General features: G+C 32.0%; 1 protein-coding gene across 12 annotated transcripts in view; it reads left to right on the forward strand.

Annotated features, from left to right (window-relative positions):
• Nucleotides 1-22160, forward strand: part of PCDH7 (protocadherin 7) — a 386475-nt gene that overhangs the window by 168487 nt on the left and 195828 nt on the right. For 7 of the 12 annotated variants that reach the window (XM_036227580.1, XM_036227581.1, XM_036227587.1 and 4 more), the window contains exon 2: nt 10614-10830. The exons of 1 other annotated variant lie outside the window; for it this stretch is intronic. In XM_036227580.1, the coding sequence (XP_036083473.1) occupies nt 10614-10830 (217 nt within the window). The remainder of the gene's footprint in view (nt 1-10613; nt 10831-22160) is intronic. 4 more of the 12 variants (XM_036227582.1, XM_036227591.1, XM_036227583.1 and 1 more) reach the window with 2 other exon arrangements.

The following is a 22160-nucleotide window of genomic DNA, read 5'->3' on the forward strand; positions in this document are numbered from 1 at the left end:
AGATAATCTAATATAATCTCCTTATTTCAAGATCAGTTGGTTAGCAAATTCTATCTGCAGTCTCAAATTCTTCTTTGCATGTAAAGTCCTCTATTCATAGGTTCCAGAGATGAGGATGTGGACATCATGGGGGTCCATTTTCTGCTGATCCCTTTCCCTTTCACTGTTTTTTCAGTCATCTGACTTGTACTAAGGAATGAAAGTTAACATCTCCTGAACATTGGGTATATTTTTCTTTATGGAAACTGGTATTTTTTTTTTTTTAACAAAGTGCAGATAAGATAAAGCAAGTGAGCCCAGGATGGCAGAGAAAATAGGTTTATCTGAGTAGCAGAAGGTTTGACTTAATAGCAGAAGATTCTGTCTCAAGAGTTAGGCTTCGACTCAGTTTAATAATTAAATGTTTAAGTGACACTTCAGAACCGTACTCCATTTGTCTGTCTTGATTCCTGTCAGATATTTTCATCTAACTAGACCATGGAAAGCTACTTAAGGACACAAACCTCCATTCCACAGAATCTATGTTTTAAAATGCATGTAGTTTCCTAAACAGATTTCACCAGGTGCAGTTTGAATGAAATGTCTAAGAAAAAAAAAAAAAAAGAAAGAAAGAAAAAAAAAATCTTCAGCATTGTTGGAGTGGATCCTAACATGCACATTTCCTTTTCATTCATTTCAGTATGGGAGAATCGATTCAGGTGCTGGTGAGTCAGGCTTCTCTATCTGTGCTTCTAAGCTTCTATGTATTTTAGGAGGTACCTTTTAAATGGTTATTTTTTTCCCTTGTTGTTGTTTATTTGTTCATTTTTTGTGTGTGATTTAGTAGTTGGATTCCTGGGCAGTCCTATAGGAGTTCCACTTGGTTTTTCAGCATTGCTCCCTTGAAGTGCTGCAGACCAACTCCAACTGTGTAGTTTAAGACATAGGTTTATCGAACTCATTCAGCTGCTTCTGGAACTTGGTGTGCAGAGGAATCATGCAAAGCAACTGAGCGGCAGGTGAACTGAGCTTTTGATGATTATCACAATAGCAAAAAGAAAAAAAAAAAAGAAAAAGAAACCTTTCCTTGTATTCTGTGAGTGCTTTTGTGTGATTAATCTACACTTGCCCAACGGAGCTTAATACCTGAATTTGCAGCATGTAGATTTTTCAGTACAGTGGTAGGAACAAAGCAAATGCTTAATGAATCTTTGTTGGATTGAATGTCATTGTGAAGATAGTCTTTTTCTCATTAGTTGCTTGTCAATATCCTCTTTTCCCAACTAGGACTCCCTCTGCCTTCTTGTTTCTCTGTGTGTGTAAACACAGAAACTTACAGGGGACTAGGTAGGGTCTAAAATGAATTGGGAAGTAAAATCCAATCATGGCCCAGCATGCTTTCACCATTCTGTCTCACACAAGCCTTGCAAAGCTCTGCTGTTAGAAGCATACATTTGAGAAATGAGTGAGATCTCAGAGCCTGTAGCACACAGTAGGAACACTCGACACTTTTATGTGGTCAAGTCAAAGAAAGAATCACAGAAGAGGTGGTTTCAGAGGATAGGGAAGATGTAGAGGAGCATATTCAATTAAGTTGATATTCCAGAGAATGTCTTCATTTTTTCACAAAGATATTAAGCCCGAGGAAACCACACCATCTTGGTAGTTTTTCATAAAATAATTGACTAAAATGTTTGATTATTATGCATGTTTTTGTTCATGATTTTGTATGATGAGTAAATGCATTCCATGATGCATTAATATTTGCAATGTCACGCAATGTACTAAAGAATTTCTTCATTGGTGAACAAAGTCAACTTTAAAATCATTGTCTTTAACCATTTATTCCCTGACCAACACACTTGTCTTATTACAGTTTCAGAGGATTAAGAAACTGAAAAAAGTATTAAATATCATTGGCTATAATTCCTTCATTTTAAAGTTGAAGATGCTAAAGCCGAAAGAGTAATCTTTTCTCCAGATTTTACATTTAATATCAGAACTGGTACTGGTACTGAATCCAAGTTTCCAGACTCTCCAGAGTTTTTTCTAAAAAGGACCAGGAATATCAAGAAATGTTAATAAATAAATGACATTTGAATAGAAATTATTTTCAAGGTACTGTCATTGAAATAGGGGTGCAATGGATAAACACTGTTTATGAGGACTTACGTACTAGTTGAAAATCCACAAAAATATTTTTAAATGATATAATAAAAAGTAGCTTTTTTACATTTGATTCTTTACAGTTTTGTTTAAATTTTTTTAAATTACATTTCATAAAGTAGGAAAATTGTATGAAATTCAATTTTTTGTTTTCATAAAAAATGTTTTCTTGGCACATGGCCATGCTGATTCACTTATGTATCTTCAATGACTATTTTTGCTCTACGACAGCAGAGTTAGATATTCACAGAGACCTATGACCTACGAAGCCTAAAATATTTACTTTCTGCCCTCTACAGAATCAGTTTGCCAATCCTGGACTAAGTTCAATAGAATTTATCAAAAAGAGCAAAAAACAGAGCAATTAAACAATTGTGTTCACAACATAGAGGGTCCACAGTTTGTGTTTTAGAGCATAATGGGTGTTAAAATTTTTCAGAAAAAAATGTTTGTACACATTTACTAAGAATTTTAAGCTTTGGCTATTCTTTTTCTTGACATTTTTCATCAGGAGAGAAAATAAGAAACCTATTTCTATTTTTAAGTTAGAGTAGTTCTCGCAGTAGTTTAAATATTAAAATTTATTTATTTTTTCTCATTTGCAAAATCAGTATGTTAATATGACCCACGTAATGATGACATGAGAAATGACAACGTAAGTAAAATGAATAGCACTTTCTTGGCACATAGGAGCTACTATTTTAATTCTGTCATCATTGTTCTTTGGCAGCATTAAATAATTTGTGATCTACTAGACTAAGAACTATAAAGTATCACCTGCATTCTTAGTTTCCGAAGTATAAATGTGAACAAATATGTCAAAATATAATTGCATACAAGTCAAAAGAAATAAATAGTTATTTAACTTCTTCTTCCCCAAATGAGTATTTTAATTAACTAATCCAAATGTCTCAACATGTTCCTTTTTAATATCCTTTCATCTGCTATTGACTTGAAAGAAAAAAGGCAGTTTGAAGTATGGAGGAATCTTGAAATGTCAGCAAAGGAAGGCAACACTAAAAAGTTAAAAGACCTGATTAAAGTTTGTTTGAAGGTTCTGCCAGATAAATTCCAACTAATGCACTATGGAATCCTAAATATGTTTGTTCAGTAGCCACTAACACCAGTTGAAAACGTTTGCATTTTGCAGAGTAACCAAGTGCCAGTTCACTTGCAAGGTAAGATCTCACAGTCTTGGATAGCTCCTTTTTAAAAATAAAATGCAGCTCTCCTTATAATACTGCAATGTTCCCCTCCACGACTGTTTCAATGCTTTATGACTGACAAAGAAAGTCATTAGAAGTCTGTTTGATGGACATAACTAAGTGAATTGGGAGGAAGGGGGGGGGTGGAGGAAGCGCCTTCCCATTCAAAAATAATTGATGTGACTGAGACAGCTGTATGTGAGTTCCAGATAAGGAGATTTACGGAGAAACAACTGAAGCTAAAAAGGAAGGTGCACATTTAAAGTTCCCAATAAAGTTGTCTGTAATACACAGAGCAGTATTCAATAGAAAGAGATTTAACCTGAAGTTCTTTCCACTGGCATCCTTAGGGTCCTATCCTCTTGCAAATAAAATCCCCATAAAGGCAGCGTCGCTAGGTTGTAAGAAATGAACTCCAAGAGGAAAGTTTCTGCACTCTTACATCAGTGCTATGTATTCTCTTTTACTGTAAGTGTTGTGCATAATACGATATTCTCGATGTTCAACTCTTCTTTTTCCTTTTCTAAAATTAGCCACTGCCCTATGAGAGAAAACAATCCATCTTCATTGTGCAGATTGCGACTTAGATTTTGCTAACGTAACCAAATATTTTAAAGTATGTGTGATTACGGGATGTGATATTTGCTTTTATGCTGTGATGTGTACCTTTTGATTTAACAATTTAGAATGGCTAAAAATAAAAGCATTATTATTATTAGTTTTGAATACGCATCAGTTTTCTATTGCTTTTCTTAGGAACTATAAATGAAATTAGTGACAACATTTTTTTAAATAGGTAGAATCGAAAATGTTATACATATTTTGCAATGATTGTGTTCTGAAAACAAAATAGCATATTGATGTTAATTTCAAATTTAATTTTATGAACGGTGCAGATTGTAAACAGTATATGTTATTATATCAGCACTTTCAAAAAAGAAGGGTAATTAAATGGTTCTCTGAAATTAAAAAAATAAATAAATAAATGAATAAAAAATGAGGCAGTTATATTTGTAGTTCAGGTGACCATCATCTTTTTAGACATTAAGAAAAATACTTTTTAGAAAACTGTTTTAATCCTCTAATAAATTTGAACATGCTGGATAAGAACAAGATGAGATCTTTCTGCTAGTCAGTATTTGAAGTGACCTCTAAACCTGTTATATTGCCAAGATTTAGGTTTATCGTTTGGTAATTTACATTATCACATTCCAACATAATTCATGGAGATATAATTTTACAAAAAAAAAAAAAGAACCATGTTTTCCCTCCATGAATGCCTCACTCTTTGAAATAATGTCATTAGAACACAAGCCTTATTTTTGTAATCCAGATATGTTCTAACTCCCCTCCTCATCTAAGCAAGCTGTCTTTTTCCTGATCTCAAGTTCAGCAGTATACTGGTTTTAGCATCTTTTCAATTAAAAAGAAAAAGAAAAAGAAATATTAATGAGCCAATGCATTTATTAAGTATGTTACATTGTACACCCCATAGCACCCGAATTAAAAAAAATCATATTCGCTATGTTTGTCCTTTCAAGGCTGTGAGATTGATTTTACATGGAAATGATTACTGCCATCACACATCCCTCATGTTGGGCTCACCAGAATTTCCAATGAGGAGAGGCTAGAAAGAGGCAGCCATCCTCATGGCCACCCACAGAGAGCGAGCGAGAATGGAAGGCAGAGAGGACCTCTCCATTAACAGCTTTTCCTATTCCCCAAGTGACCTCTAAATTTCTAGAAAATAAATCATATGAAATTATATTAAGAGTGGGGAATGCTGGTTCCCAGTCTATTTGTAGTTTAAAGCAATGTCAACTCTAAGCATTTCCATGTGCTGAGCACTGAGATGACAATGAAGGCGCATCCAACCCTGCAGGGATTGTATAGTACCTGGTGTTAACTTTTAACATATTTGTAATGACCTTTAAAATACCTGGGCAGGCCCTATAGTAGAGTGTGTCTTGAAGTAAAAGTGTCCAGTGTGCTGTAATGGAGTCAAAAACTAGTTGATGAATACCATTCTAGAATAATAAACTATCAAAATGTTTATATTTAATAAATAGTTTTTTAAAAATTTGTTAGTGTATGTATATGTTTTACAAAGAACTTGTATTTAGAACAATAAAATCTTGGTACATTAATAGGAGAATTGTGTTTGAAATTTCATAATTTTTTAAAAAATTCCATTTAGAAACATTGTGAATTACTGAGATAGAAGTGTGTGTGTGTGTGTGTGTGTGTGTATGTATGTATTTTTTTTAAGTAAAAAAAACTAAAACATATGGGTGATAGTTCTCGTTATATAGCTGTACAGCTGTTGCTAGAGGTATAATGCCTTTTATAGTATATGTCTTTGAGGGAGCTGAAGGCTCTTTTTATAAACCATCTCATTATTTCCCTGGAAATTTAAGTTAGTAAGGGGCAAGTATTATTATCTCTGTTTTATAGACCCTGAGCCTAAGGCATAAGAAACGAAGGTCAGATAACTTGTCTGAGGTCAATAAGGACTCAATAGAGTTCCTTGGGATAGAATCTTTTTATTTTTCTATTATTTCTAGTATACTATTTTGTTTCTCATTTTTACACACACACACACACACACACACACACACCCCATACAAGCGTGTTCTCAACATCTTTGTAATTTTATTTTTAATTTTATTTTTCTCTTAAGTCTCCTTAATTTACTTATCTTCTCTGATTTCTTTCATTCGCCAACCACCTTACATTTTGAGGCACTCTTTTTTGCTTGTGTCTTTAAATATTTACCTTAAAACTAAATATTTTTCAATGCGATGAAGAAAGACAAAAATATAAATAAATAAATTAAATTCAACACAATTTTTTTTTCTTTTAACTGTGATCTTCCTTTTCTCATATGACATTTTAAAAATATTTTCTTCATTTTTTAAATTTCTCCATATATTTACATGCTGGTCTTTTACTTGCTTTAGTCTAATCTCTTAGAATTGTTCTCGAGAGTTTAGAGATATGAAATAACCAGGAGAACCTTCTAAGGGGTGAACTCAGTGGACACATGGTAGTCAGCAGTTTTCTCCATATCTCCGATGCCTTTGATCCTATGGGATTTTCTTTCTTTCCAGAAATGATTGTCTTGCTTGGCTTCTGAGTTTCAAAAGTGACATGGTTTTCTCATCCACCCTCTTTTTTATCCTTTGCTGATAGCCTCAAATATGGAATCTGTAATCAGCCCTCAAGTACAAATTATCTATCAAACTTCATTCCCAACCCACAAATCTGTCCTTGGCAATGTCTTCCCTAACTCCCAAACAGGTTTTGCAGTATCTTTTTAATGCCTCTATTTTGTTGGAAACTTGATCACATTATATTTTGTTTGTTTTATATAGCTTTAAAATATTTATTTTCTTAAATGTGTAGAATAATTGTTGAAAAGCCTTACAATCCATAACATGTACAAAACAAATGTAGGTATAGTGAAATAATGACTGAATCCAGTCAGCCACACAGGCCTGCTTTAGAATGGCCTTGCTCCCCATTCTCGTTGCTGTTTCTCCGCAGCTCACTCTTTCTTAGCATAATCCTCTGCCTTCAACGTATCTTCAAACTCCTTTTTTTTTTTTTTTTGGAAGGGATTGCCAGGTCACGTCTTCAATTTCACCCTTATAATTAGGTTGTTCATTTGCCTAACTAAAATCTTTGATTTCCGCTCCCTCCTGTTTATGTCTCACATTTATCACACTGAAAATTTTGGGGGCGATTTTCTTGGAGACCTCTTTCTTTCATTCCTTATTCAATTTCGAGCATATCTTCACAGTTTCAGAGAACTAGAAGGCTGATTGATACTCTTCCTTAAGCTCATGCTTTTTTCTCTTTTAGAAAGACTAGTTTGCCCTTATAGGACATCAAATCGTTTATTAGCAAAGAGAAAAATGCAGAGCTCAGTCAGACACCTCAGGTCACTAGATTTCTTTATGTTCATATTTGTACATTTCAAGATGGAACCAGGGTTCTACTGACTCTTCAGGGAAATTCTATGGCCATTTAAGGGATGAGCTGTTTTTCCTGGAGCAGTGTGGTCTTCTCAACTTCTTTCCATATGTTCTTTCAGTGGTAGGGCTTCTCCTTCCTCTTTGTGCTTTTTCATGACCTGGGGGATCCTATGAACTACTGATATTCAGTTCCACAAGGAACACTGATTTCATCAGTGGAATTAGTATTGGTACTAGGTTTATTCATAAGTGCTCTGGGTCACGCTAAGACATACCTAGGCTTGAGAATCACTACTTAAACTATGCTACTTCGGAATATCAGTAAGTAACAAAGTGACAGTTACATATGTAATGCAAACTCATTTTCCCTGCTACACAGTTGACATAAATGCTTTGCATTTCTGCTTTAGTCAATATTTCTGGAATATATGAATAGTATGAATTCTGTGTCATAACTTCTATTATAAAATCTAGCTTCTCAATAGATGCAACCTGATGATGAAAGATGGGATGTAAATACTTGTTTGTCCGTCCGTCCATCCATCCATCCATCCATCCATCCATCCATCCATCCATCTGTCCATCCGTCAATCCTTTCATCCAGCTACCCACCCACCAACCTATCTACTTATCTATCTATCATCTATCTTTTCATCTATATCTAAATTTATATGTCTGATTTACTATTAAACCTAAAGCTTAACTCTTAAAGATTTCAGGTTTTAGGATTCTGTACTAATTGGGTTCACATTGCCAACTTAAAAACTTTGCCTCAAGAATTTTCTTTATTAAAAATTATTAACTAGAGAAATAGTAATATAAAACTGCTATTATACTGTAGACATTTAATGGCCTATTTTAAAATTCAGATAAAAATGATAGATGGAGTATTTTATGATACACTATGTGATACTCTTTATTTTAAATTTTTATTACACATTATTTTTCCATTCATTCAGATATTTTTTAATGAAAAACATACAAAAAGAAAACATTCATAAGTCAAAGTATTTTTTAGTATACCTATTGATTACAGTATTTTAAAGGTAAAACGTGTTTTCTTCCATTATTAAGTTTAACGTGTAACCTAAAATAATTCTTGGTGATTAAAATATTCAGACAAAGTAAAGTAAAAACTTAAGAAAATAAAATGCACAGATATATTCAATACATTGAAAAAAATCATTATTTTTGACATTTTTTATTGCCAACATAACCTGTCACCTCTCTGTTATCCTAGTATTACTTTTTGTGGAACCAGTATTTAAACACAGATTCTGACATTACCACCTTCACCCAAACATCACCCTCTTTTCTATTTTTATATCAAAATATAACACCATTTGTCATAATTTCTTATCTAGTTTCTCTTTGTCAATTTATAAGTATAAATTATATATTTCTTTATTTTGAACTTTTTGCATTAGTGAAGATTGAGTCTTAAAGATGTGAGAGTCATTAATATAGAGTTTGACTCTCCCTCTCTCTCTCTGTATGTATAAAATTTATATAAATTCTTTTTATTTTGCTCTGTCTTGAAGTGATAATATGCCTCCATGATCTTGGATGTTCTTTACTAAATTTAATGTTGTCACTAAATTATTATTGTTTAGTAGTATTTAGTGAGTATCTTCTATGTGGTTTTAGGAGACTGTTAGTGGTCTCATTTCCAAGGTGAGACCAAAGACATAAAACAGATCACATTTTGCAGTAAACTGTGAGTGAACTATGGGAAAAAAAGAGCATATACATATAAGATAAAGCATGGTAAATACAAATTGATTTCTATAACTATTTAGATTAAGGTAAAATATTATAATCATACTACTGTAAAGAAATATGAGAATTATTAATGAAACAAGGATAATGCTTCAATGGAGTTTATTGTCAGTAAATTTTGTCCTATGCTGTTTGTACTAGAAATATTTTGTAATTGTTTTAAAATGCTGAAGCTCTAATTCAGCAAAACATAAAGAAGAGTATGTGCTTTAAATATTTTCCCTTTACAGTAATATTCAGCAGTTTTAAAAGTTTAGCATAAAAAAGGTTTCTATAAAGACTGTATACTACAAATAACTACATGAAGGGCAAGGTACTCATTAGAAATACCAATAAGAGACAATATAAAGGCAAGCTTTGTAAAAGCATGTGTGTCTTTAGTAAAATCGATTTATAAATTTTGGGGAAATGTCACAATGCTCTTGCTTTCCTATTATAAACCTGCCATATGTGGATATTCCTTAACATTTTAAAGAATTCTACTAGTCACAATTGTGATAAATGATTTGTACTGTTAGTATTTAAGTTATAAAATGGCAAAAAAAGTTTCTTTCCTTTTCTCACTATATTCTAGCATCATTACTTTTATACTTTATATTAAAAAGAGCCAGTATGAGTTATAGGTTTAAAAATTCATACATTTATGACAGTTTCAAATCATACAAGAGCTTAATGGACACAGCTATTGACAAGAATAACCTCAGACAAATATTACAGAAACTTTTTCGTATATTTTTTTCAAATATTACATGTGTAGCACTCACTGTCCATGCATAGCTTTAGTTTATTTCCTTAATTAATCTATTTTTTTGTTGTTTTATTTTGTAGTTGCAGTAATCTGTAAATTCCTTACACAAGAAATCTTCACTATAGCCAACTGGCAGTATTATATAACTTGTAAGGTCCAATTGGATAAAGATTTGCAACAGTTTTTTAAATACAGCCTAAAGACTGTATATGATGTTACTTTTTTAGAACAAATTATAGTCATAGTAAGTATATACAATTAAACTTTTTAAATTTATGTTTATGCCCTGGTTAAGGAAAATTTTATCTATTATTTCAATACTACCCTTAAAATTTCAAAGTCAATAGGCAATATTTTTAATATGAATATGGATTGGTTCTTAATTATTGCTTTCCCAAATCACTGACCCTTGTTTCTAAAATCTATTTGTGAAAAAGCATATCTGAAGTGAAGACTACAGAATAAAAAAAGATTGAATATGTGGAACTAACATTAATTTAGATATGTTTTAGTCAAATTGCTGTTTTCTTCTCTTTATTTAAGAAAGGGAATTTTCAGTTTTTCTATAATAAAATCTAAGTTCTGGGCATTGCCTTAGATAATATAGAGTTAACCAAATAGATGTCAACATACCATATTAACTATTTTGTACTGAATTAGTTGTCGATAGGCCTTAATGTATGTAATTTATGTATTTTTTTTAATACGATCATTTACAACCTTATATTTTAGTGACATTCAGAATCTTTTCTTTTACAGCCATTTCGTAGAGTGACGTTTTCTGTTGTGAGTCAGCCTCAGGACCCACATCAGGGGTCACTGCAGAGTTGCTATGACAGCGGGCTGGAGGAGTCAGAAACACCAAGCAGTAAGAGTTCATCAGGGCCAAGACTGGGTGCCCTTCCACTCCCAGAGGACAACTATGAAAGGACCACGCCGGATGGCAGTGTTGGTGAGGCAGAGCATATGGAAAATGGTAGGGGCAAACACGACATCCACACACATAATCACGCTAGTGAGCCGTAATAAGTAGACTTGCGAGGTCAGTCTAAAACCAAAATAAAGTAGCTGACACTAAAACTATTTTATTGGAAATAATAAATATTTGCTAAAGTGCAGAAATGCCAAATAAAGGAACATAACTATATAGATAAAATTTACTAAATTTGCACCATCATTTTAAAACAGCCTATCAGAAATAAACACATTTACAAATAAGAGTAGTAGCTGGCATGAAACAAAATAAATTAGTGCATAATACCTAAACAATAGCAACTTGAGAAAGGTCGTGTGTTATTGTTTTCTTCTATTCATTTTTGTCATGCAACTATTTCTTCAATTGCAATTGTCCAGTCTTAGTGAAAAGATATGTTGATAAACACACTTTGTTTGACTCTCTCTTCTCCTGGGTATTTAGAAAAGCATTTTCAAACCCTTCCTTTCTAGTGATAGATGAAATGGAGTCAGAGGAGAACATTGCCTATTTTGTTCTTAAAAAGATATTGTAAATGCTGTTAGAAGTCCCCTCTCACTTAAGTATAATAAGTTTTTTTTTTCTTATTTTTGTACAAGAGAACAGGAGGAAAGCAAATGATAGTATTTCATATTCTTACTCTGTTGTGAGATGATTCTCATAATTACTACAATTTACCTTCTATACATTTTTCTTTTAAGTTATAAAATTAGATTTTGATTAGCACTTAAAAGATATTACACATTGTTAATGTTTTCAAAGACCATTAGGTGATTTATTTTTTTAGATTTCAGGTTATAAGTAAATGTCTGAGAAATAGATTTATGATTAATAATGGAATGGTGAAGTTCTTACTAAGTTTATTATTATTTCAAATATAAAAAGAGATTATGTAGAGGGGAAGGAAGGAGAATTATATGCATTTTATCTTCAGTGAGAACTCGAAATGAATTTATGTCTTTCACCATCCCATCCCCCAAGTGAAGTAAGATATTCTAACTTTTTGTTATATACCAGTTTCTTAAAGATGGTATGCAAATAGAGCATATTAATGCATGAGAAACTGATAATTTCTGGAAATTTACCTATGAATATTAAAATTCAACATTAGAGCATAATATATCATGTGAGCCCAAATGAAATTATCACTAAACTAAACAATGTTAAATAATTATTTTTTTCCCACTTTGTTATCTGGATGAGACGATATGATATCAGGGTATGATATCGATAATCCCTCTTGATTAATTACCCAGAGTTTAAATGGCATTTGGCCTTTATGGCTATAAAGGCATGCTTATCTGTGTGTATGGTGGTGTGTGTTTACGTGGATGGGAGTTTGATATGGTTTTTAAGAATTAACTTTAGTATTTTTTAAATAAGTAAAAAAAAATTTGGCATGAATTGTGATGCTGATGAATATATATTTAAGGCAAATATGTTTGGAATGCTTTGCACAATAGTAAATATGAAATTTAAAATACAGTAATAATATTTTATATGTACACACGAACACACATGCACACACCTAGAAAGGCAGGGTTAATTTAAGAGCATTACTATATCTGTGACTACTTTTTGATATTATTATACAATTTTATTTGTTTTTAAAAGTACTGTCTCACTATAAAAAATATAATGTGTAAGTATTTCCTAGATGTCAACTATATTAATAGAAAAAACTTTGTACCATTGACATTATAATCACAGTTTGATGTTATTTTTATTTTTTTGTTTTTGAGTTTAAGGGGATTCAATGCCTTTAAAATAAGAAAGAAATGATAAATAATAAACATAATTATATATGGCAAACAGTTATTGGTTACTTTTTAGGAAACATACATGTCATAAAAAACATGAAAGATGAACTTGTTAAGAGACTAGCGTGTTTACTGAGAAACAGTTCCAAAAGAAGGCTTTTAGTTATTTTTATAACTACATTTTTAGTTTTGGCAACGGTAAGGGCCACTATAATATAACTGGTTTTTCCTGATTTTATATGTGACTGACACTTGAAATTCCAAGTTCAGATAAACCATTCATCACCTGCTAGCTGTGATTCATGTTAGCCCTGATCTATAGGTAATGACAGGAGATGTGATTTACTTATCCAAATGTAGCAGTTGACATTTGAATAAGAGTTTGGTTGGGTCCAAGTTTTCAGACTAACATCTAGCTGTAAAGTCCAACTGTATTGCTTGAATTCTGGTAATTTCATTTTCAATATTAATGGGTCATTCTGACATAAACAAAATTGGAATTGAAACCTGTCAAGTATTCATTTGTCACATTTAATTGGAATCCAGGTAATCGACAGTGTTTTGCTTGGTTAGGTTTTAATCAGGATTTGTATTGGATTTTCCATGAAAATACCATTTTGGATGCTGTCTTAGTTCCTAATTATTATTAAATCAAATATTTTCCTTGAATTTTAACCTACGTGAAACAATATAGTCATAACTTTTTTTGGATTAACTTTTATTGTAAAATTTAGAAGATAATTTTCAGTGCAATAATATATAACATTCTAACGTCAATGTAAACTAGGTGTAAGTTGGGACAGTTACATAAAAATAAGTTGTTACAGGTCCTGTAGTAAGGACATAACTAAATACAGAAAAAATTAAGTTGATAGGCAGGGAAATGTGTTTATGTTTTACAAAAGCTTTTATCTGCCTTCTATAATTTAGTGTAATAAACAAAATTTTATTGAGCATCAATGGGTTAATCCTTTTTATAACAAGCTTTACCTTATATTTCAACCCACATTAGTGACAGATGACAAATGAGATTTTATTCTCTTATTACCTAGGAAAAAGAATACACTGTAAAAATAAGAATAAACATAATTTCTTGAAAACTGAACTAATAATTACAATGAGACTAACATTTTGATGACTTCAAATCTGGGATACTTACATGCCATGGGTTTCTGAAAAGAAGTAATGGAAATTATACCATTAAAATATTTTATGAAAACCTTTATGAATTATACATTTATTCATGAAAAAGATCACTAATATATTTTTCATCTTTAATCATTTTATCAATATTATGATTATTTTACATTGATTCCTTGATAAAATTGGGGAAATTGGTTATTTATGATTTTATTAAAATACATTTAGTGGAATCAAATACTTTAAAATATGAAGTTCATGGTGGAAGTTGAGTAATGATAAAATATTTGATAATGAAAATGTTAAAATAATTGAAACTTACTGCAATGGATTAATAGTTCAAGTGAAAATCAAATATTAGGCTTAAAAATACAACCACATTAAGGGCAACTGACTATGCAAGAGCTTGCCCTTCTTTGAATTATGCAGGAGTCTTTACCCTTTTTCTTGGGGTGGCATTTAACAGTCTCTTCAGGTCTATTTAAATATTTATTTTGGCCCTTGCCTTCATGCCATGGTCTGTTTACTTTTTCCAAAGTCTCCTGAATCATATTTGCAAGGCTAGCTTGTCTTTGCTATGTAGTTTCAATCAAATGTAGTATTTAATATCTCAAATATATATTAAAAAAAAATACCCCACTTGACTTCTAATCTCAAATTTGCCACTAGAATTGAGTAGGTCACTTACTCCTCTGGGTCTGTTTCTAATCACCTCTAATTTACTAAATTAACTCTAAAATCTTACCGAGATTCATCAATCTGTGATGCTCTCCTTCTATCCAATTTTTTTAATGTCTTTTACTCTCTAGAACAGAAAGAAACCTTTGGGTCTCTTAGTGAGATGGTGAGTGAATTTGATAGTATGTTGTAATGTGGGCAGGGCATAAGTATTTCTAGGGCCTTACAATCCACAATCATATGTGCATTTTAATAGTAGATAATGCATGTATTACATAAATCAAAGCAGAGGACTGAGTCCAAAAATGAGATTTCTATCCAGGTGAGTGGGAATGTTGGCACCACAGCAGGCCTACAGAATAAACACTTTTACTTTCTTGCTTGACAGTGCAAACTTTGGTCAAAATAAGAGTGAACAAAAGATAGAAAACAGTACTTTTTTTTTTTTCTGTAGGTACATGGTACATTTATAAATAGTATAACATAGAAATAAATTAAAATAGGAAAATTGCAGTTAATCCATAATGCATATTTTAACAAGTTAAGTGAGGTCAGAAATTTGGCCATTCTAAATGCCTAAATAATTGTATACCCCTTAATTCTCTCAGACACTTAAAGCATAATTTTGATTTGTATACATTAATGTCTTTGAATTTCCCACTTCCAAACTTTCTTACTTTTTCAGACTTAATTGTTTTATTCATTCTTCTCACTCTACATGCTTTAAATAGTGTTTAAATTACATTGTCCTTGAAGGGTGAAACGTGGTACAAACCACCACAAACCCACTTTGCATCTGCTGTGGACTTTTTACATTCCTTTCAGAAATAAAAGTTCATTTGAAGTATTATTTGAGAATGAACCACAACTTTTACATGACTGAAAGAAATGAGAACGCAGACTAAATTCATATCTTTGTGTGAGAAAGAGGACTCTTTCACTACTTTTCTCCCACTGACCCAATTTTCAGCAGTCATCTGTAAGGTACTATCATTTAGTCAGTCGCTGTTGACTTGTGCTGTTTTCATTTAGATTGAATTACGTAGCAAGTCTGTCTCTTCCATCTTTCCAAAGATGCTTGTACACTTTTTAATGTCAAGTCCGGCAAAATTTTTCTGTAGAAAGAGACCAACGTTCCTTGGAAAGGATTCATTTCCGTGGTTCTGCACTTCATCAGGTCACCCTGTGTACCAGTTTTTGACTGAGACTGCATTTTCTGTTTTTCCCAGCCATTTGCGAAATGACTCTGTATCTTCCAAGTATCCCCAAGAAGCCCACATGCCCTCACTTCAGAAGATCCCTATTCACTTGTGCTTTTTCTTAATGATTATAGATAAAATGTAATTATAGTGATTGTCTCTAAGCGGAGTCTCAGCCAATCAAAACGTGTGCTACAGCTGTTCCAGTTTTCCAGTAAAATGGGCAGCACAATCTAAGAGAACCTAAAGAAGAGGCAACATTATGAATAAAATGTAGTGGCTTAAAGAAAAGCCGGCTTGGAAATCTAATGACATTGGTTTGAATCCTGGTTTCTCCTCTTAGTAGGAATATAATTTTCTGACCTTTTTAGCCCCACTTTCTTCAATAATAAATCTCAGAATTGAGGGAAAAAATTAAATAAAATATAGCACCTAATAATTTATAAATAAAAAATAAGAGCAACAATAATTTCATTATATTAATCAATGATAACATTATTTACTACTATTATTTAAATAATGATAAATAATTGTCATTATTATTAACTAGGTAGATTTGACCTAACAAAACGGCTTTATCGTAAAAACATTATAAAATGTTTAGTCTCACAAGGATAGCATCCAAATTTTACTGGAAAGAGTGATATTCTGACCTTGTGAATTTCTCATTTCTGTGGGGTACCGAGGGCTGAAACCCAGCAGCAGTGACTTTTAAACATTTCGAGGATCCACAATGAGGAGAATAAAAGATTCTATCCCCTGACTCTGAATCAATCCAACTCTTTGTGGTTTTTTTTTTCCATTTAAGATAGAAGAAGCCATTATTATCTTTTACATGCTCTCTCTACCTTGCTCTCTCTCTCATTTTTAATATTTTTAGATTTTATACTCAATGTTCCAGCTGAATGAGTATCCTCCAGGTGTATATTTCCCTTTGAACTGCTGCAACATACTCACATTGACAGGGAAAACAAACTGAAAAAAGTGTCCAATTATTATGCTTACTGAACTCTTAGCCTTTTCTTTTTAAATCTCAGTATTAATAATTAACACTAATAAAACATATGGCCATGTTACCCTTTTTATTCTAATTTGGTCCTTTAAAACTAGATCACTCTGCTGTACCCTTATGACATTTAAGGACAGAATGAGCTCTCATCAAATCTTAAAGTGACTTTGGAGGTCAGTTAGTGAGTTTGTTGCCTCCAGACTCACAAAGCATTTGCATATATAAATTATAGCACACTTGTTAGATAATGTATTTCATTTACATTATTTGGTTAAGAGATTATCACCATATTTCCTATAGCCTATTTTTGCTTACATATTGTATGTACTTCTTTCTTGGATTTTTTTTCTAAAGTTATGTGTAAAAAACTCGAAGTTGCTGAAATAGAATAATACTTGTAAACATCTTTAAGATGATAAAGAAACTCTAAAACTTGGCTCTTAAAGTGTAGTTAACACTCAACCTCAGAGGTCACTCCACTTGTAGAAAATCTATTTCATCTCAATATTTTTCTTTTAGAATAAAACTTTTTCTTTTGTTATCTTTTCTATTGTAGTATTTTTTTTAAGAAAAGCATTCTTTTCTTTATTAAAGCAAAGCAGATTAATATTCTTCTTGTCTCTTATTTAATGGAGTCATTATATGGTGATAAAGCTAAGTTATTCATTTTGATTCAACAAATATATATTGAAAATAAAATATGATCAAAGCTTTCTGAGGAGATTAAAGTGAATGAGAAAGAATTCCTGCTTCATGATGGAATTCCTTATGTTGGAGAGATACAACCTTGATTTCAGTGAATTCACTATAACATGAAAAAGACTAAGCTCATTAGAGTTCAGACTGTTTATGAAGCACAGAGAAGAGAAAGGAAAATTATGAAGATGAAACAGCTATACATGAATTTATTAAAACTTTATATTTTATATAAATAACATCTTGGGCTAGAAGAAGGCCTTGAAATGTTATCTTTATTGTATCTTCTCTTTTTACCTACCCATCTTCTATAGTTTCAAAGTAACTATTAAATTGACTTGAAAGCTTCATGTTGAGCGTAAGTCAAATTAATTTCTTTCAAAAAAATTTTTTTGCTATAGCTTTCTTCTTTTTTTATGCTAAACAATCAGTTAAAAAAACTCAAAAAATTATTATTGATTGATGAAATTGGCAACTAATACTAAATCCAGCTCTAAACTACAGAACAGATTAATTTTATGTCTCTGTTCTCTCCTTGTTTATAAATATGAGCAATTAGTAAAACAGTTTGTGCTTTAAATAAGGCCTTCCAAACTTAATAAGAGCCTGTGAATAATCTCTTGAAGTTATTATTACTTTTCAGAAGAATAATTGTGTTACTCACACTAAATAGATGATTAGATTAGAGTATATTGGATTAGATTAGGTTTATTTTTTGGAAAAAAACAGTTTATTACTAGTGGTTGCAAATCATTTTTGTAATTCTATTTCAAAATTTAAATTAAGTTTATGGATATTTGTCTTTATGTCATATCCCCTTTCTATCTGAAATATAGACTATAGATTACCTTGTTTTAAAATCTTGTTTCTGATCAATTTTACTTAATTTATGCAGGTAGATCTTTTTGGGGAGATAATATTCATTTTGTATGCTTTCTGTTTACTATTCAGAAAGTATAACAATAAGTTGATTACAAAATGATAAAATACTTGAAACACATGAAAATTTAACTGCTTTCCTAAACTCAGGTTTTCTAAAATATGACACTTTCAAAAGAAATTGTTTTTTGATACTGCATGTTCAGATGAAATCTGTAACAAATACTATAAAACATTTTGGTAATAAAAAGGTAGTAGAACAGTGCCCTGCTGTTTAAAAATCATCTACTCAGTCACTTCAATTGCAATACATATTTTCTATGACTTTACTTCTGCTCTGAAATGTTCAACATATACATCGATGAGGTAATTGACAGACCCACACATGTCTGAAAGCTGTGCTTCTCAAGGGTTGCATTCCCTTGAGCCATAGTGAGCTATACTGAATTATGCACATTGTTCCTATTCAGTGTGAGGCTGCATTTCACTAACACAGCATTTTTAGCAAAAGGTCATAGCAACCATAGATTAAATTTTGTACAATGAACAGAGAATTTAGACTATTATGAGAATTCATTAAATTCAATAACCATTTGTTGAGCATTTACTCTATGCAAATTCCAATGAAGGATCCAAAGGTGAATAGGACATGCTCTCTGCCTTTTAAGCATTTAAATATTGTGATGGAGACTGAGATGTATAGAATTGGGTGTTTAGAAGTAAAGGCATAAGAAGTCCTGTAGCAATAGAGGAGGATCTGAGGGGAATATGAAAAAGTGTAGCCAACCCTTGAAAGATGGGTAAGTTGAGATTTGATAAGCAGAAATATGGAGAAAATTATCAAGAACAGTGAATGATACCAAGAATATCAAGCAGTAAGGGTGGGAAAACAGTGGTGTTATTCGCCAACCTAGGAAAAATGGAAGAGCAGCATGTTTCCAGGAGAATGTATCTGATTAAGACAAATAGGATTTGAAACACTCAGGTGCTATTCAGCAGGTTATTGAAAATGTACATCTGAAACTTTAGAGTATAAATGCATAGCAGAAATACAGCTTCAGGAGTCGTTAGGACCCTGGTGATTATGAAATCCTGGGAGATGAGACCATCACTTCAGCATATGATACCAGAGAAGAGAGGATACTCAACACAGAATCTAAAAAACTACTGAAATATAAGAGAATAATGGAGAAGTAAGTTTTAGTGCAGGAGACTAAGAAATATATTATTTAAAAAATAAATAAATAAAAAGAAAAGGAAAATCCAACAAAATGTGGCAGGTGGAGGAGAAAGATATTTATTTATTTATTATTTATTTATTCACTTATTATCCATTTTTGAAGAGGTCATGGAGAATTGCTTATTGGATGTAGTAGGTTGAATAGAAATAAAGAATTAGGGAAGTAGTGGTGTCAAATGTCCAGTGATTCAGAGATAAAGATAAAGATGTAGACACATGATCATACAGACTTGGATTAATGAAGATTCCCAGCTGACAGTTACGTTATTTTTCACAGCCCTTCTCTCCCACTCTACTAGATGCTATGTGAGCACAGAACCTTTGCATTATTCGCCATTTCATGACACACCTGGAATGATTCCTACACGTAGATGTCCAAAAAAATTGCCAATTTAGTTACATGAACTAGGAACCCAATGTTGCTGATATTCAGTAGAAGTGAGGCAATTGTGAAAGCTGAAGATCAGGAAATGTTGTGTAAGAACGTACTTGAGAATTTCTTTCTCAGGTCAATAACTCCATTATAATGTCATTACGAGAGGCAGGGACATGGTTGCATCCCTTGACATCTCTCTTAATAAATTTCTAATCATCTTATGATCTCATTGTTCAGAGGCCTTTTTGTTTATACAGAATTTTCTGAAAGTACTACAGAATCTAAAATTTCCGTAAAATACCTATTGCTATCTTTCTTTGAGTTATATAATACTCTTTTAAATGAGTTTGGCCTTGCATATGACTTTGGTGTTTTATTTTATACTAGGCCAGCATTTATCCATCTCACTGGCTTGAAATTAAAATAGTATCTAATTGTAATTTTGATGAGATCCAGTAATTGATAACATCATCCTGGTCATCATCAAAAAAATTTAATTTGTGATTAAATTAATAATACTATGCAAATAGAAATGCTTCAAAACAGAAAATAATGAAAAAAGAATTTGCATGAAAAATAAATTCAAATAGTATAGTAAAAGGACTGTCAAATTTGTTTATTTTACATGTAAATATCACAAAAATGCAATGTCAAAGATGCTTACCACAGCTAGTACACAACACATGGTAAGAAATGCCTCCAAAAATCCTATGTGCAAAGACTTACTAATAATTATATGCCAGGCAGATGTAACTTTTGATTTTTTTTTTAATCTAAGGAAGGACAACCTTCAATGTCACATAAATTTTTTCTTCTTTCTCTGTATCCATTGTTGCTTAGTGTGAACTATATTGATAAAACTTGTCTTCCAGCCCAAGATAATCTAATTGTTTCATAACAATTTCCAAATAAAAATGTACCTCCTTTTTAATTATGCAGATATTTATTTGGTTCAACAAAAATCTCTAGATCTCTAGAACTGTCTATTTTCTGGCCTCACATATATACTTCCCATGTCTTGGAATATTGAACAGAATGTGTGGAAAGAGAGTGCGAGCCATTTATTATCAATAGGCCTCTAGATCCCAAAATTACAGGGTTTTTTTAGTACACAGAATTATACAGAGCCAAACCCAATTCTCAACAATATTATAAGATCCTGTGATGTCAAACTGGAATATTAGTCTATTACATTTTAAACAAGAGAATATTCCATTCAAGAAATAGGAAAGTCTCTGTTTCCTTCCCAAGTCAATAACACCCTTTATCTCTAAGGGCACCCAAAGAAAATCAGGGTACCTTTGAGCACAAAATCAGAAGAAGGACTACTTTAGCCAGACCCCGTGAGGCTGGATGAAGTCTGCTGAAACACGTGCACCATTGATCAAGATCTTCTGAAAAAACAGATGGTTTGTCTCCCCAGATTCAGGGCCTCTTTCAGTCCTGGGCACCAATTGCAATTCTATGTCTTTAACTTGTGGTTGTTGTGTGGTTGTTTTTCTTTAAGGTTATCCTGTAAGGATTTTGCATATACTTTTTAAAAAATATGAGACGATTTTCTCAGTATCAGCTTTAGGTATGCTTATGTAGCTAGACTTGATTTCCCTCCTTGATTCTGGTTCATTTTAAAAGTCATCTTTGCATTATCTAAACATTCAACCAACTATCCATAAATTAACCGGGCAGAATTACTCTTGAGTATATGATACCTTACACTCAAAACTATATGTCAAAAACATCTCCCAGACTGATGGGTAATTTTAAAAATCATTATTGATATAGTCCACATTTTTCCAACAATTCTCACCTAAAATAAACTCAGTATTCAATTACAGAAATATTTGAAAGAATTGAGTTTAGGGCCCAATTCTTCTTTTTTCCCTTCACTTTGATGTAGGCTACATTAACCACACATCATCTTTGAAAAGGTGATTGGAAGCAATAATGTTCACATAGGACCATATTTTATCAGAGTTTTCCCCCTTAAGCTTGCTGCCCTTTATTCAGTGTGATCAATTGTATTCCACCTTCACTACTTTGAGAATTCAATTTTGAGAGGCACTTCTAGTTTCCTGGACAACACTGGTTCATCTCTTTCTCCCAGAATAATGAAGATCTAAAATCTAATTCTTGCTTATTTCAGCCCCAAACGGTTTTTATACTCTTTTGTGAAATCTAACCCACATGCTTTTTCTTTTAAAGCCCATGTCTAAGTATTATCTCTGTCCTCAGGATCAAGTAGCTATTAAATTAGTTCTATCAATTGTCCATGGGTTTAGAGGTCTCTATGTGTGTTTTTCTTAAGTAACCACATTTTATTACATAGCACAAAGTACAAGATTTCTGACTTGATTAC

This window comes from Rousettus aegyptiacus, unplaced genomic scaffold, assembly GCF_014176215.1.
Source record: "Rousettus aegyptiacus isolate mRouAeg1 unplaced genomic scaffold, mRouAeg1.p scaffold_m13_p_10, whole genome shotgun sequence".
In the NCBI taxonomy this organism is placed as follows: Eukaryota; Metazoa; Chordata; class Mammalia; order Chiroptera; family Pteropodidae; genus Rousettus; species Rousettus aegyptiacus.